The following is a 13,395-nucleotide window of genomic DNA, read 5'->3' on the forward strand; positions in this document are numbered from 1 at the left end:
GGGGGGGGAAAAAAAAAAAAAAAAAAAAAAAAAAAAAATAACACACACACACACACACAAGAAGGAGAAACTGAATTTTTGTAGCTGGATATAAATAGCTGTAATTCATTGACTTGAGTTAACATTTATAAATGTAAATATCTCTTTGTCAAATGAATGCCAAGGTCCAGTTCTTAAATGAATGCCAGAGCTTGTATCTTTTCAGTTATATCTCATTTTCCATCTGATTCGACAATAACTTTATTTGTAAAAACTGAAGATATCCTGCATCTTTTTTTTTTAAGCTCTCCATTCAGGGCATTTTTGGCTAAGTTTAGTGTTTAATTATACTTTCTGGAAAAGTAAGTCTTGTTAACATGAGAAGTAACCTGTTAAAATATATTTTGCAACAAGGAAGCTTAACATTTACTTATTTTTAATCTTGGCAAAACATCCTCAATCTAATTTCACTCTGAGAATAAGTACTCAAAGTATGATATGCAGTACTGTAGAGTTACGATAATCAGCGCATTTACTTCTTGCCTTCGGCTTTGTGTATAAAGATTAGAACCAGGGCACATTGTGGAAGTGTAATGATTCATATAACTTGTGCTATGAATATGTTAATCTTGTGGATAGATCATTATCTTCACAATTTAGAGTTGGATACCTGTTCTCTTCTTGTCAACTACATATCGTAATTGTACGAACTTGATAATCAATCTGGTTTGTTGTGGAACCATGGTGTCATGGGACACTTGACTATATTATTGGATGGACAATTCACAAAACTAAGTGTTAAAAAATTGATTTAGAAATGGTTTTCCACCTTCTGTATAAAACTTTTTTTTCCTATAATGAGATGCAAACTGGAGTTGGCATTCATTTGTCTCCTGAAATTTATCTTTTGATTAGTACAAAAACTGTTTCCAGTTTAGATCCAAGTTGTCCCTTGCAGTTGGGTTGTCTATAAACCATTGTCTAATGAACAAATTAGTCATATTATGCTTTATGTTTTCGCATTGTAGTCTTCCATGCTGGGACTGTTTTTTCTTGATGGGAAATGATGTTGCCGAAGATTTGGAATCGCTGCCATCTCCTCTTTCCATTAAGGTATGATATCATCTGCTCGTCTCCTTTTCCCGTGGAAACTTTTGTCTTATGTTACAGTTTTAGGCATTTACAATTTCACTCACGACTTAGCCTTTGACAAGGAAATTACTTGCTAACGTGCTCCAGAAATGGATTGAAGAGACTGCTTAAAACTTGAGATCGTATCTTAGAGATTCTCAATTGTAATTGGCCAGCACTCTAAAAGTTCTCTCCCGATCAAACATCAGAAACATGGATCTTTATCTTTTGATGAGAAACTTCTGAGGTTGAATTAACTTGACCCCCTGTCAACTCCAATTCAAAAAAATAAAAATAAAAAATAAAATCTAATTGATTGAGGACATAAACCTTGTCTTTCTGCCAAGTTAGAGGATACGAACTAAATTCAATCTATTAACAATTTCATTTGGGGTGCTCAAACAAGTTTTTCTTTCTTACCCATATCAAGTGGTCTGCAACTGAAGTTCGCATATAGTGAAACGAAGTGTCTAGTACCAAGATACAATCTCTTATCAAAACACTTCTTGTTTCAATCCTGTTTAGTTACACTGATGGGTTAATGTATAATTGTCATTATTTTTCCTATATACTGAGAAACAATAGAAAAGCATACAAAGGTAAAATATAATTCATGTATGTACACACACCCACACACACAAAAACACATGCAGAGAAATTACAGAAAACTTTAGTAATGGTATCATTGAAATGATTGGGTTAGAATTCTAACTGGATCTGTTTGAAAGACATGGAGTTTATCCTTATATACTGACACGTGTGTGCGCGCGAGAGAGAGAGATCATTTGTGCATAGTGGAATTAAGTTCGTGAATGGGCATCATGAATCTAGGCTGCGCATGTAGTCTTCCCCTATCTTGCTTAACAACCTTGAGTTGACATTAAGACAGTGTGGCTTCTAAGAATGCCATATCAAGAGACTGTAAGAACATCCTTCGACCTTGAGTAGGACTAAAACTAATTTAATGAAGTATACAATCAAATTAAATTATAAATGTACATATTGTTTTCACACATTTATCATTTTTCTTTTATCTTGAAATGATTGAGATCAGCGGCACCTAAAATGTAACAACCCAAATTTTACCTTTGGAATCATTATACATGTACCGTAAAATAATACTTTCATAAACAATGAAAAGCATAATATTTTCTGAACATGAAAGGATTAAAATAAATTTTAAAAAAAATACAATAAACATCATTGAAATCTTTAACTACTTAAATCATTCCTCATTTTCAACCACGCAAGCACAATTCAGCTCCAATCGCCTTGAACCCCCCTCTTTTAGTTACCTATAAAATATGTAACATATACATGTGAGACATAAATCTCAATAAATGAGTGATAATGAATTTTGCATCTCATTTAATTGCTGAAAATTGTGACATACATATGGAGATACGGGAATTAAAATCCAAACTTCGTGGCTATAATTTCCGTGCGTAGCACTACTAAACTTAGGTCATTTGAACTTATACATAGGAACTTATACTTGAGCTGTGTGTTAGGTTGTGTGATTGTATAAGTGTATGATTATATTTAATATGGAAAGGACAAGAGAAAGAGTAAATGTGTAGAAACAAAATGATAGAGATAGAGAGGGACAGTGTAAATAGTTGGTGAGGTATCATCCAATAGTAAGTTTAACTCATATTTATATTGCAAGTTCTTGGACCTTGTGTAGAAAATTGAAAGGAAATGGCTACATGTTAGGCATGATCAAAGCATAATTGGTGTATTGACTTGAAAGTTGTCAAATCAGTACCTTTAATCATGTGATCAAATCAATTTACTTGGCTTGAATCTTGGTGTAAATAATGCATGTGGTCAAATCAATTACCTTTATTTATGTGGTCAAAGCAATTACTTTGCTTAAATGTGGTGAATAATACATGTGGCCAAATAAATGATCTTTAATCATGGCTAATTGACATATTTACATATATTTTACATATAATTTCATTTAACTTCCAAATTAACTCTTCATTTAGGTCCTCAAACTATTAGCTAGTAATTAATAAGGTCATTTAACTAGGTCAATAACTAATAAAACTATTAAACTTTAATAGTAGTGCACTTAAGTCCTAATTTTTAATCAAACGACTAGTAATAAAAATTCGGAATATTACATAAAATGTCCAATATTTTAGAGGACTTATGTGGTGAAGAAGTGCTCTCTCAAATCAAGTGAAATTTTAATTTCCAGCCACTTCCTATTGTTCTCTTCACATTGGAAGTTATATTCTGATAATGAAAATGTCCTAAATTTTAACTGGATGTCTGGAAGGAATTCATTATAATATTTTATACCCCATTTGACCTCCATTATTTTTTATTATAATGGGAGAATAGTATTTTTTTGAAAAATGTATGGTTGTAGAAGGATGAAAATTTTTCGATTTACGTGTAATATTATTTATTGAAAATTGAGTGATTGAAAACAGGAGAAAAAAATTTTTAATTTAATTTGATAAGATTTAATGGGGGCCAAATGGGAGCTTAATATGGTATTTTAATACTATGGCCCCGTTTGGTAGCCATTATTTTCAAACTGCATTTTTCTCTCTCTTCTTTTCAACCACACATTCTTTATTAAAATAATATTTCACGTAAATCAAAAACTCTTTCTTATTTCTCAACCACATATTTCACATCAATTTACTGTTCTAAAATGCATTTTTACATAAAAATGTCTATCAAACACCCCCTATATATTTATGTACATTAAAATTTTCAAATTTAAGTCCGTGAATGTTCCATGAGGGGTGTGTGTGTCCTAGTATTTCATCCTGTGACAACCTGAAGCAAGAATAAGCTGTTCTTCTTCTATCTTCTGTATCCAAGTCACAATCATTCTTGTATTTTCTATTCAGGTTCACAGGCAAATTTACTCTGGTTTGCCTCTGCTTTTTGTTTCATAATTTCGTATCTTTCAAACGCTTAGGGAACCTTTTTTTTTGTAATTGACATTTATGTTATGACAGGTCCACTGTCAAATGTGTTCAGAACTACTAAAATTGGTCACTAGAATTTCAAAAATATTTCCAGAAATAGAAGCTGCCCGTCCTCGGTGCTCGTCAGGCATAGATTCACTTTGCTTGTTAACTAATGGAATTTTCAAAGCCAATACTCTACTTCAGTACTGCAGGGAGTCCAGTAAGCTCTATTTGGTACGTATGTGTAACTTACATGTATGAATTTTAAGTACCTTACAGTATTTACCAGATACAACCGGAGTTAATAGGGAGATTCTTATATATATATATATATATATATATATTATATATATTTTTTTTCAAAATTGCACTAAAGCATTATATACCGAGTTTTGTTAAGTGCACATGAGCTTATACTTGATGGGTTCATCAAAAGCTTCTGTTTCTCTAATTGTAAGCAAAAATTAATTTCATTTTACTTTCTTTGTTAGCAGTTACTTTGGGCCTTTATTTATGTCACCACTTCTTTCCTTTCTATACTATACCCGTTTAGAATTTTATTTTATTTTATTATTCTTATTTTTTATTTGTAAAATTTTGTCTCTCGAAATAACCATTCTCTGATAAGATCAAATGTTGTTATAAAAAAAATTAGTCTGTTACCAGATTAGGGAAGCAAAAGGAAGAAGGTAACAGCTATAAGGTAGTTACGAAAGTTCCTTGAGCAAAGAACAATATCTATTCTGAAGTGCATCTGTTACAATATTTAACTGGAAAATAGGCACGCGCTAATGCTTCTTTCTCATTTGTTCGAGGCAGTTTGTTCATCCTTTCTGTAATGATGTTGCCGTAAATTCATTCTAAACATTTTCAGGCACTAACTGGAGACGCTATACTGTCAAGATGTAAAAAGTCTACCTACTTAATGGAACAAAGTCTTAGTCAAATTCAAAAGATGGTTCCAATAACACTGGCTTCAGAGGTGAGCAATCAAGATCCTTTTAAAAAAATTGAATGTTGTGTTTTTAATACTTACAACCTATTTAGTCCTTCATGCGGTGCTGTCTTAAACTGCGGAGTGGAAGCTCTCTTCCATATCTTAGAAGTTTTCTGTTGCATATAGAACTGGGCTTTATCAAAGAAAAGTATGCCACTTAGTTATTATACAGGAAGCATACTTGAAGGTAACTTGAAATTGTATTGGATAAAAAATACCTTCTCAAAGCTTGAGCTTCTGTCTCCTGGGGAAGGAAGTAGTTGCTAGTAAGGAATTAGTCACCTCTAAGAGTTGAAAATAAAAAGAAAATGCATGATATTCCCATAGAGTGTTTGAATTTTCCTGGTTGAGAAGCATAAAAGAATGGTCTCAATTTTCTTGAAAATCTTGCCAAACTTGTGTCTCACGTTCTTATTTCTTTACCTGGATTTCCCACTTGATCTAGATATTAAGATTTTCTAATATGTGAATTATGTTTGGCATATTCGTTATTTCCTTTTCAATTGCCTTCTTCTCTCGGCTCAACAAACTCAAGGTCCATCTTTTTTTCATCCTCTCTTCCCTACTAAAAGAAATTTTAGAAAGAAGGGTGTCTTCTAGGATCTCAGCAGGAATGCTGAAAGACACTTTAGAGCCTCTTTTCCTCATCAGGCTACTTATTTATGTTGTTCTGAAGAGTACCATAAAAACCTAGTACTTTCAGGTTATGGATGATTGTGGGGTGGGCTGAAGCTAGGGGTGGAAGATGGCCTCCAAGATCTTCCACTCCATTTTGCTGTTGAGAACATAACTATTCCAGCATACATACATAAACTTGTCCTCCCCTCCAAGATTTTTTGAGAACTCCATTGTGCTATTGAAGAGTTCTACAAATTCTAGATTACATATAAAAACCATGGCCTCAAAGTTTTGAAAAGTTGGTCACCCAATGTATCTCTCTCTCTCTCTCTCTCTCTCACACACACAAAAGCTTGCGTGCACCACTGTCTTTCATTTTTTCTAGTTGCATATTTCTTATCTGCTTCAGAGAGTTGAATAACACTCCATTAATTTAAATTTTTTTGGCATTTGTTCTTGCTCCATTCATCAGTTTTTTTCACTTTCTTTTTGGAACTTATGAATAACTCAAAAAGCAAAAGTCCATTCTTTCCACATTCCAACTTTGGTCCATTTTGTTTGATGTGTGTTTTGATTTTTTCAGTGAGAAGTTCATGTAATCGCATGTGTTTTCTTCGTTAGTGCTGTAGGCTCATATTTGCAGTTTTGTCTGCCCAAATTACTTAGGCCTCGTTTGGTAGGGATTTTGAGAATTGATTTTTTGACCGTTAGAAGAAAAGTGGGGTCCACATGTGAGAGAAGAAGTCAAAAATTACGGCTTGAATAGTAAAATAACGGTCAAAAAATCAATTTTTTGGGGCAAAAAATCCCTACCAAACGGGGCCTTAGTATGGCCACAATGCTAAAGAAAGTAGCTCAATTTCTGGCTGCAGAAGGCAGACTTCATCAGGCACCTATGCAACCTTTACAGTCAATATATAATTATAGATATCTAGTTGTCGATGTAGTTGAACAAAAAACTATGTTTAAACTATTCATTTAAGAATAGGGTCCATATATCGCACTCCCCCCCCCCCCCCCCCCCCCCAGGTGGGCCCCTGGCTTCCCTTTCCCTTTATCCCATAATCTGCCACTGTACGCACTAAATTTCAGATCTATTGATATTTTACTTTGATTCAGTAGTTGGTCTTCCTCGTCCTCCTCCTTCCCCTCCCACTCTTTTTTCTTGTATTCTAGAATTTTCTTGGACAACCAACAAAGTTAGTATTGTGATACAGTTGATTGACTATTACTAGCAGATTTCTGGGATCATTTTTGATCTCAGGAGCTCAACTTTTTACTTGGATCCATCTGAAGAGGAGGCTGGGAAGGTTTTGTGGGAATTGCTTCATGGATATGGTTCTAAAACTGATACAAAAGAGGAAGATACCCTTGGCTCTGTTCGAGTGGTTTCCTTGAAGCTTCACATTACGTCCCAGAAAGCACTCTTGATAGAGAAAAGATCAATCAAAAAGCTGCTAGACAAATTTGGCAAAAGTGATTCATGCAAGAGGAAAATACTATTATTCTTTTTGAATCTTCTTAATAAATATGGAAATATTATTATGAAAGAGAAAACTGACAACAGTGTCGTACGCCATGAAGATACCGTCCCATCTGCAAGTTCTTATGATCTGTCAACAGAAGTGGAACGCACGAAGTATATGCCTGATGAGTCTCAAATTGACATGTTAAGTAGCCCCATACCCCCTAAAGAATTCATTTGCCCTTTATCTATGAGATTGATGTATGATCCTGTTGTCATTGCTTCTGGGCAAACATTTGAAAGGGTGTGGATCCAAAGATGGTTTGATGAAGGCCAGGATACATGTCCAAATACAAAAGTGAAGCTGGGTCACTTAACATTGACCTCAAATACTGGAATAAAAGACATAATTTCTAAATGGTGTACAGCACATGGTGTGTCTATTCCCAACCCCGCCATGCAAGCTGAACTTGTTAAGTCTTTTGTAACTTCTACCAATTCCATCGCCAGCTTGAGCTGTTCTCTGAATGATCTATACCTTCCACTAGATTTCCATGTTTCATCAGATGTCTTGCATTCTGAGATCACTAGTGCTGTAAACCTTTTGCCCATGAAAAAGGATAATGATTCGCAGAGATTTCAAGCCTCTGCAAGCACACAGGAAATGAATATGGAGTTTTTTGCTAAAATCAGTTCACTTCCCTGGGATTCTCAGTGCACCATGGTTGAAGATGTAAAGCGCTTTTTGATAGGCAATGATGAAGCTTGCACAATGATGTCCTTTGGGAACTTCTTTCAACCTCTTCTTAGATTTATGAAGGATGCACATGACATTCGTGATGTGGAAGCTCAGATGACTGGATGTCAACTGTTATTAGAATTTGTTCAGAAATGCAGGTATTTGTTCTTCTTCAAGGTGATTATACAACTATCTTTCATTAATGGTAATATTCTTTGTGGTAACTTAGGTATCGTCTATTTCTTATTAAATTTAATTGCAATTTCAAGCTGCCTGTACTTAGTTCTTCTGGCTAGAATACCAGAGCATGTAGTGAGATATAAAAGTGCGAAAGCAGCAATTGCTATAAAATTCTACAGTCTTAAGCTGCCCCTTCAATATTTGCTTTTAAAATTGGATCAGCCCAGTGGAAGGCCACCAGTGATGATATCACTACATTGCATGGAATGCTTACTGGATAACGGATCTATTGTTTATAAGTCATGTTCTCATATCTTAGATTCTGAAAACCCATCACATTTATACGCACGAATCAAATTTTTTAATTGGGGAAAGACATTTTTTCTACCATTTTTGAAAGCAGTGGTAAGAGTCGAATTACCTAGAGAACCACTATATGAATGAGGGAACAAGCAAAGAAGTCGTTCGAGCTTATATTAGGCTGGGAGGCAATATTTAATTGAAGTGAAACATGTTTTGCATGAAACTTCCCCTAACATGTGCTCCAAGAGAATGAGGCTCCATAAGCTGATGATGCACTGCTCCACTTTCATTTCCAAATATTGCCCCAACACAGTTATAGACCTGAGCAGTCTGTCCATAAGTCACTCATCTGTTTCTAGATGAATGTTGTTACAATTATCTAAGCTAGGTTTGGTAGATAATGGGCAAGTCTTATTTATAGTGATTTCATCAAATTATTCATGTTTTCCCATATTACTGCCATTCTGCAGTTTTCTTTTGCATGCCATGGTCTTGGAATTATAAAGTATAAGTAATTGAGACATAAAAATGGAGTTGAATATAGAATTTTTGTATAGATATTCTGTCTCTTCGAATTAAAAAGTGGACATTCTAAATATGAACTACAAATAACAAAACAGGAAGTTACAACCACTTACCATAATCTTCCCTATAAATATACCTACCATAGAAGAGACCTGGTCAACTCGTAGATTGTCATTTTCAACAACTCTCTGGATTCTTCAATTGCGGCGGCTGCATGATCAAATTTTGGAGGAAGACTTCTAATCACTTTTTCTACGACCCTTTTGTCTTGGATTGTATCTCTTCGACTTTTGACTTGAGAAGAGAAATCGCCAACCTGACTCCTGTTCTTTCTTTTTTAATTGTCAAGATCTTTCAATCACAATGGAAGCTTCAAAGCTATTGTTTTCTTTGAATCATTTCTTGCTTTAAAATTCCCATGCATCATTGGCCTTTTTAAGCCAAAGATATGAGGAAAAATGGATTTTCTGACTCCTTGTGAATATATCGTAATTCGTAACACAATAACGTCTCTGTTTTTATATTCTTTTTGCAAATTTGAGCCTCTTTGTCGTCTTCGGTTGGAACTTCAAACTCCTCATCTTCAGTGATAACCCAAAGATCCAAAGAGATGAAGAAAGATTGAATTTGGCTGCTCCAGTACTCATAGTGCTCACCTTGAAATATTGGAACTTGTCTTGGAGAATAAGTGGATAATAAGGTTGTTGAATTAGTCGCGATTATATCTGTACTTCTACTAGTACATATTGACAAATGAAATTTCAGTAGGCAAACTGATAAAATAATCAGTTTCTTTTTGTTCAATTTAAATTTGGATAGAAATTAGTTTTGGATGCAACACCACTTGCTGAATATTAAATTCTGCAATTCTCTATTGTTTCTTAAATGCTGCAAGTGTTAATCATACTAGACAAAATGACATGAAATGCACTTCTTCTTTCTGTTACTGTTGGCTGCTGCTCTAATATTTTTAGATTGTTTCCGTGGCTCTGATTCCAAATTTAAGAATGATGTTTCCATTTACAGCCCTTTAGATTCGCATGTCAAGACCTCTCCTTCTAATGTGTAGACTTCTGTCCAAGCAATGTTGTGGTCTTTAATGTGATGGTCCCCAATGTCTTTGAATGCTTTTGAAGATTTCAAATTACTTTGACATAAATATGCTCTCCATATGCAAGTGAAGGTTTCAAAATGAAGTGCTAGGGTTAGTCTCCTATTGACTATCACCTCACAAACTAGTGTATGCTACTAGAGAGCCTCTATATTGGTTGTTGAATGGTTTGAGATGGATGTTTTAACATATACACTTCTTAATGCAATAATGCTAGTTCTAGTCATGGGAAGGTGGTGCGGATGGGAGATTAATTAAGTGTTTAGTTGGTTGGCTCGTGTTTTGCATCGACTTAAAGTGGACTTCATAACATTTACATGATTACAGTAGAGCATGTTAAAAAGAGAGTGGAGTATACTTAACTTGACCTCTAGTAGTTGCTTAAGATCTCCATCTAACAATGAAAACAATGGAATGGCAAAAAATGATTTACGTAGCCAACCCCAAATATTGGGAATAAGGCTTATTTTGTTGTTGCTAGTTCTAGTTATGGATTTGTGGGAACAGGAAATATTATATAGGGTTGAAGTTCTAAGCTATGTTGATTAAGCTACTTACACAGTATTTCGTCTTCGAGTTTCTAAAAGAATGAAGTCATTTCTGTTTCTAGTTACCAAAACTGGATTTTTCATTGCATAAGCTGACAAATACTTTCAAATGCAAAGGATGCGAAATGAAGATACAAATGCCAAATAGTTTCAGTTGCTTTTTCAGAACAATTTTTCACCAATAATCTACTTTGGATTACGTTTCAGAAAAAATATATCTTGCATTGATGAAGATGCATGTAGTCTTTTGGGATCATATCTTGATACGGAGGTGGGTCAACAAGCTCTTGCCATATTGGAGGTTTTGTCCTTGGACCAACATTCTGGATACAAGATTGCAGCGTCTGGGGCACTCATCGGTATCCTGAATATAGTTGACACCCAGATTGAAGAACTGTTGGAACCAGCTTTACATATACTGAGCAATTTGTTGGCAAATAGTGACATCGGGTCCTTCCTTGTGCCTCCAGCATTCGTCCCCAAATTAGTTCCACTCTTTGAAAATAACACCCTAGCAAGATACTGTGTTACCATTTTGAAATATTTGTGTGATGAAGAAGATGCTAGAGTTTCTGTTGCTGAAACTGATGGTTGCATTTCTTCAATTTCCAAACTACTCGAGAATGAGAGTCATGAGGACCAGGAGCGTGCGGTTGAAATTCTTCTTTCTCTGTGCTCTGAACGTGTACAATATTGTCAGCTGGTCATGGCCGAGGGTGTTATTCCTGGCCTTGTTAATGTACGTGCTAATGGAAACAAGAAAGCAAAGGCCATGGCAACGGAATTACTGCGAATCTTGAAAGAAGAATTCAATACTGATGGAGAATACTCAGGTTCAGATGTTGGTATGGAATGCAAAGTTCAAAATCCACCTTCTAAAGCACCAGGAATATTTAGCAAAATTTTCTCCAAACGTAATCCTTTGACTGCGAAGAAGGAAAAGAAAAAAGAATTTTGATTCGTATTTCATTTGATTAGAACTGAGTTTTTCTTGAATATATAGTTTAGAAAGAGTGTCTGTAGAATCAAAACTGACGTAGTTAGCTAAGTAATTGCATAAGTGCACAGTTTCAAATCTAAGAATGTTTTTTAGACTAGGTTTGATCTGTTCATGATCCCTTTGCAATCTTCTAAGTGAGAAATGTACAGTATGCATTGTTTATTAATATTTTCTGCAATATATTTAGATGATTAGTTGTTTAGATTTCAGTTTTGTATTGCAGATTGATATACAGTCTTCATTGTTTGTTGTAATGCAGTGTTCATTTTCTTAGTTTTGTGTAATGGCAGTAATATTCCTAGGAAAAAGGCTACATACTCTCATTCGGAAACCGTCCTTAATCATAAGTTTCCCGGAGACCGACGTAGGAGAATGAGACTCGTTGGGTTAAAAATGTGTACTCATTGAACTTTTAGAGAAATTTCATGTTGGTTACTAAACTTAGTTTACAAGTTTAAACTTTGTTTGCTGTGGTTCCAAATAACAGCTTTAGCGATATAAAATAACTTTTTTCAAACAAGTTAAAAAATAAATATGTTGATAAGAAATCTCAATATAACACTTAAATTCAAACCTTCTAAATATAAAAATTAAAATAATAATATGTCTGAGACTAGCATAAACATTAAAATATTTATATATTTGATTCAATACTAGCTTAAATCAATAAATTAATACGAAGTTTCATTATAAAATTTAAATTCGCAAATTATTATTCTGAAATAGATGAGGAAAATATTATCATAAAATCATCAATTTCATAGAAAAAATAGAAGTCGCCTAGTAAAAAAAAATAAAAAAATGACAATTTTATGACATGCACATGAACAGAGAAACAGTCTAAACAACTTTGTGACGGTCAACATTAACACAAATTATGGGTACCACTCAAATTTCGAATTAGGGATGGCAATGGAGGGAATCGATCAATCTCGTCCCCTGCTCCATCTTATTTTTTTTTCATCTTACGCCACCTCATATGATTAAGGCGAAATGAGGATGGGTTCGGGGTGGGCCTCCTGTCCATTTACGGCCTCATTTATTTATTTTTAGTCTTTAATTGATGAAAATTACTATTTTTTTTTTCAATATGTTAAGAAGAACCCATTATTTGAGAAAAAAACTTAAATTTGAAATTAATTTAAAACCGGGTGCCTAATAAGGTGAAGACCATGTTTTCCGTACTCACCTCATACTTATTTCGGGGCAATAGCCCTCGTCCCGTCCCGTTTATTTGATTAGGTAGGTAATCTTCGTCCTGTTCGTGGCAGGGTTCGTGAGCTTCGAGTTTTTTTTTCCATCTCTTCCAACCCAATTTTTAGTCTCCATATTTTTGTAATGTCTTGAGCAAAATATTTTGTACAAATAGTATATAAATTGTACATAAAGTTCACAATAGTCTTGTAACAATTCCTACCATTCTCACAAGGACAATGATGAACTTTGTGCCAAGTAATTTCTTAAATGGCGGTGTTGTAGTTTTAATTGTGATTTTCGGGTAAAGTTATTTTCTAAAATGTAGATCAAACTTTATTTTTACCACATATTGCATTGAACCCACAATTTTATCTATTTTTTTTTATCATATATTTCATAGGAACCATCAACGTTTATCAATTCTTACCAATATCAAATAATCCCTCGAAAAAGTCATTTACATCAAAAGGTTTGACTTAGACCTCCACGTGATTATTAAACAGGAAAACAACTATAAAAGAGAAACTTGCACTCTTCTACTCATTGATAGTTGGAAAAATATAAATTTATCATGTGGGCTGACATATGTAATTAATTGTGTATAAATGCTATTTTAAAGTTAAGCCTAAAATTAAAGTAATTTAATAAAAAATTAAGTAATTG

At 34.1% G+C, this 13,395-nt stretch overlaps 1 protein-coding gene across 3 annotated transcripts; it reads left to right on the forward strand.

Moving 5' to 3' along the window:
• The first annotated feature begins 40 nt into the window (after positions 1–40).
• On the forward strand, positions 41–11,744 carry LOC111367395 (U-box domain-containing protein 5-like). Of its 3 annotated transcripts, XM_022988247.1 has the most exons (6): positions 42–1,092; positions 4,098–4,283; positions 4,705–4,830; positions 4,924–5,031; positions 6,903–8,026; positions 10,743–11,744. In XM_022988247.1, the coding sequence occupies exons 4-6, from the start codon at positions 4,975–4,977 to the stop codon at positions 11,491–11,493; spliced, it is 1,932 nt and encodes a 643-aa protein (XP_022844015.1). In that variant the 5' UTR covers positions 42–1,092; positions 4,098–4,283; positions 4,705–4,830; positions 4,924–4,974; the 3' UTR covers positions 11,494–11,744. The 3 variants fall into 3 exon arrangements, with proteins under 3 accessions (XP_022844013.1, XP_022844014.1, XP_022844015.1); XM_022988245.1 differs by lacking the exon at positions 4,705–4,830 and having other exon boundaries at positions 41–1,092; XM_022988246.1 differs by lacking the exons at positions 4,098–4,283; positions 4,705–4,830 and having other exon boundaries at positions 41–1,092.
• The last annotated feature ends 1,651 nt before the right edge of the window (positions 11,745–13,395 follow it).

This window comes from Olea europaea, chromosome 18 (assembly GCF_002742605.1).
Source record: "Olea europaea var. sylvestris chromosome 18, O_europaea_v1, whole genome shotgun sequence".
NCBI lineage: Eukaryota > Viridiplantae > Streptophyta > Magnoliopsida > Lamiales > Oleaceae > Olea > Olea europaea.